Here is a 4,174-nt window from a genome sequence, read left to right as displayed (position 1 = left end):
AATGAAAGGACGAGAGCTAGAAATTGAGTGGTTATTGGGTAAACCTAAGTTGAGAGTGAGATCTAACACAAAATCACTGAATTATTGTAATTTTGAAATGTTGAACTGATAAGAATTCATTGCCAAAATTAAGTTATAAAGCTTTGATGGGTAAATTTTGAAACCCTAGCTTCATTAATTGTCCATGGATTGACTGGAATTTGATTTTGATCATTTAATTAGGTTAGTAGTGTGAATTAGATGTAGGTTTTATAGTTCTAAATCCAAAGTATGGTAGTGACTATTGAATCCATCAAAAGGGGTTAAAACTAAAAGTGAGTTTATGGTTTATCCCTTCATATATGGGCTGGATATGTAACTATCTGGTCCACATCATAAAGGCAACATAAATGTTTATCGGTTTAAATCCTTTTCTATGAAATGACATTCTCTAAAAAAGATGCAAAAAAAAAAAAGGAATAAATTGGGCGGGGTGAAATTTGGTGAAAAATGATAAGACGTGAATAGCTTTTTGTACGACTTTGTACGTGACTCACAATATTCCATTACCATTAGACATTAGTATACCATCAGCAGCTATATACCTAAAAACATAGCCTCCGCCACCTCCAAATTTTCACTCTCTTCCTCCCCATCCCATGCATTATTCATTCCCTCTCTAAAAGGTAAAAAAAAGTAAAAACTAATCTCTATATTCCATAATCCATCCTATACCCTCCCAACCGGCGACGGCGGTGGTTTGGAAGCATATTTTCCGGCGACTACTTCCACTTTGTCATCAATTCCGGTTAACATTCTTGACAATTCCGGAACTGAATTCACCTGAAAGATATGAGTCAGCTTGTGACTACTTACAACCGCCACACACACCGAGAACGCTTGAAGCAAACTCATCGATTGATCGTATTCAACCGAATAAAGCCCATCCTCAAGTGACACCAAACTAAAACCACACTGCTTCTTCCGTCCTCCCTACAACCAATTAAAAAAAATTCTATAACATACAATAACCAATTAAATTAGCAAGTATCAAGTACCTGGTAAGAAAGGTCCACCCGATTTGAATTATTTGAGCTACATGGAGATGGAGGAGGCTTGCCGATTTCATTCAGATGAGGACCTAAAACACGAAATTGACAACCGATGTCCCATCCACCACAGTCGCAAGCTCCACCCGATCTCCACCGGCTAATCAACGGAGAAGGCAATCCAAAGTTAGGTAAGCTGTGAACACCATCAGGAAGAACCACCACCGTGCTGTTGGACCTCCCAATATCTCCACCGCTTTCATCGCTTAAATTCTTAACAATTATACCCGCTAACTCCCTGTCCACCATGCAATCAAGCATTTTCTGATCCGCCTGAACAGAATCGGTGCTGTATAACACCGACTCTCGCACCACGTACAGGTCTTTCTCCGCTCCACTAAACTCAGCATGATAAGAACTCGAAATCTTCATCTGTCCAACAATGGTGTACCCGAACCTGTAATTTTTCTCTTTTGAACCTTGATACATCATCCAACTTCCACTCTTCTTCTTGTTCTCGTGTACTGAATAGAACGCGTAGATCAAACTCGAATCATCTTTTCCAGATGGTAGTTTTTTAACAGCAGCAGCTAGAATGTCGCTACTGCTCTCAATAACAAGTTTGAAAAAAGGGATTCCGTTCTTCATTGTAAGCTGTAAAAGGGCCTGTACGTTTGACGATCTGTTGTACTGCTTCTTGCTATGAATCGATTCATTATCGTTTAAATCTAATTTTGGTTTCTGAACCTTATCTGAAAAATGAGCACCTCCTTTGAGCTTCAGCAAAGGATCTAGCAACCTCCTTAATGGACTAGACCTCGATGGAGTCGTAGCATTTCCCTTCTTCCATCTATGATCCTCGGATTCAAGATTAACCGGTCCAGATTTCACAGATATATAAGTTGGACTTAGCTGTGGAATTGATGAGCTTTCCTTGAAGCTAAAGCTTCTGGTCATCTTCCCGAGGCTACTAAAGCTAAACCTCCTCATCGGAGATGAATGTCTCCCTTTTGCACCACTCTGCTCATCTGTCGATGGAGTCAATGGTAAATCTACCTCAGGCTCTGCCACGGAATCGAGAGATAAAGGAAAAGGGCAAGAGTGAGGAACATCGGAATACGGGATTACTGAATCAAACTCCACCTCCGCCGGAGAAAATGAATCGGATACTCTGCTCTCATTTGCTTCAATCAGATGAACATCAGATGAAATCAAAACATCATCGCCATGATTAATATCAATATCCTTGGATTGAATTTTTGTTTCTGATTGTTTCCCTTTTTTAGCTTCGAGCTCCACCGACTGAGTTTGCATATCATCCAACATTTGTCCAGAAGTTTCAGGAATTTGCAGTTTTAGTACCTGGCCTCTAGGCCATCTAACACCTGGGGGAAGTCTTTCTGAAGAAGATGAATTTGGAGTGGTGTTTGATCTTTGTTGATCCCTCCGATGTGGATTCATCTTTTTCCTATTGTGATTATGAGAGGGTGATGATGTCTTCTTCATGTTATATCTTGGTGGAATGCGTTTTTCGTTTGATTTCCAGTTTTCTAAACGACCCCAGTCAAGAACACCAAAATTTAACGCTTTCCCTTGAATATTTTTTTCACCCTTTTCTTCACGTTGGAGATAACCAGGCAAATTTCTCATGTGTTTCACAAGGCTTTCATCTTTTTCTCCGGTATGAATATGATCTTCACTTGCATTTTGTCTAGGTTCATGACGTTGACCAACATACAACGGGTTTTCCAGTTTAGTGTAGTCTAATGATTTTCTGATCCTATTTGCTCGTAGAGTTACTGTTTTCTCATGTAGCCCTTTGGGCGTTTGTTGTTCTCGTGAATTCATCATAAGCCGTGCACTGTATCTGATGCTTTCATTCATTCATGGCAACTGGCAACAATGAACAAGATAGTGTTTCAGTAAATACATTGCATATACTCAAAATCTAATATCCATTATATGTGTTTGCATTTTACAAAAGGCATAATGTTATGAAGAATACTATCACTAAGTAATCTATTGCAAGCAAGCTCTGAAAATCCATATACCATAAAAAATTGTTGGATCTACTCGCCCAGTTGCATTCAGTAGAAGACAAGAAGAAAATGACAAGTGAAATCACACTAACAACCAAAATTACTATATGTTTATACAAGTAAAAACTTTAGGGAATACGTAAAGACAAACAGATAAGGCATCTTCTTCGCCACCATTAATAATCCTTCAAGTTGCAGCGAATACTTTAAAATAAATCTAACACGGATGGAAAGAACATGAAAAAGCTATGTGAACAAACGTTGCATTTATTGATACTTTTTTTGGCAAGCACGTTTGGAATTTTCTGAAGGCATCTGAATATAGTTCTACCGGAGATCGGATAGCAACGAGGTAGATCCTATTTGAAACGAATCTGGAAGCGAAAGCATGTGACGGAAATAAATCAATAATACGAATCCCCGATAAATCTTCAAGTTCATACACAAAAATCACAGATCCAAGGAATCAAATAGCTAAAAACGAAGAAATTCAAACATACATTATAACTATATATCTGATAAAATAGGAAAGGGGAAAAAATCAAACAGAAAGGAAAGGAGTACGCCGACGCAAACAAACAAATCAAGAAAAGGAACGGAGACAAATCAAAAATCACAAATCTAGAAGCTACCTTCATTCGAAGCTTCAAGAAACCTAGTTCTATTCAGTCGCATTACACGAATAAGCCAAGAAGAAAATAATTACACAATAAGAAAGGAAAGAGAAAAACAAAAATCAACGAAATCTTACTCTGCAGTAGACTATTGTCCATTTCAGGAATAACACGATATGATTATTTGTTGTCTCCAATGGCGGAAAACGAAAGCAATCGAGAAGGTAACGTTGAATATGAGGAAGAAAACCCCGCGAAATCTGCACCACTGTGTGGGTGAGTGTGTGTGTTTCTGTGAAAGATGAGAGGAGGAGAGGGGGGTTTTCGCTTTCAATCGAACGGTTAAAAGGGGAATGAATGGGAATCGATAGTGGGGCCCAGACGTTGCGTGCTGGTGGGGCCCACAGGGCGAGGAGGTGACGTCATACGGGTTTCCCGTGAGCCAAGAATGAATGCAGTAGTCGGACTGTAGGGACGATGAGCAGGTGAGTGG

At 39.3% G+C, this 4,174-nt stretch overlaps 1 protein-coding gene across 2 annotated transcripts; it reads right to left on the bottom strand.

Annotated features, from left to right (window-relative positions):
- Positions 1-478: 478 nt before the first annotated feature.
- Positions 479-4,017, bottom strand: LOC145065823 (uncharacterized). 2 transcript variants are annotated; one of them, XM_079012912.1, is made up of 3 exons: positions 3,819-4,013; positions 1,038-2,921; positions 479-972 (listed from the first exon to the last, which is right to left on the bottom strand). In XM_079012912.1, the coding sequence occupies exons 2-3, from the start codon at positions 2,910-2,912 to the stop codon at positions 709-711; spliced, it is 2,139 nt and encodes a 712-aa protein (XP_078869038.1). In that variant the 5' UTR covers positions 2,913-2,921; positions 3,819-4,013; the 3' UTR covers positions 479-708. The 2 variants fall into 2 exon arrangements, with proteins under 2 accessions (XP_078869038.1, XP_078869039.1); XM_079012913.1 differs by having other exon boundaries at positions 859-994; positions 3,819-4,017.
- Between the last annotated feature and the right edge of the window lie 157 nt (positions 4,018-4,174).

This window comes from Lactuca serriola, chromosome 8 (assembly GCF_051521515.1).
Source record: "Lactuca serriola cultivar US96UC23 chromosome 8, Lser_US96UC23_V15, whole genome shotgun sequence".
NCBI lineage: Eukaryota > Viridiplantae > Streptophyta > Magnoliopsida > Asterales > Asteraceae > Lactuca > Lactuca serriola.
This window is presented reverse-complemented; position numbering and strand designations above follow the sequence as displayed.

What these genes read in the sequence shown, in the direction of transcription:
- LOC145065823 (XM_079012912.1), bottom strand. Translation starts at nt 2,912, where the DNA reads ATGAATGAAAGCATCAGATACAGTGCACGGCTTATGATGAATTCACGA. An exon ending in GGGTGGACCTTTCTTACCAG is followed by an intron (nt 973 to 1,037) that starts GTACTTGATACT and finishes AATTGGTTGTAG; the next exon opens with GGAGGACGGAAGAAGCAGTG.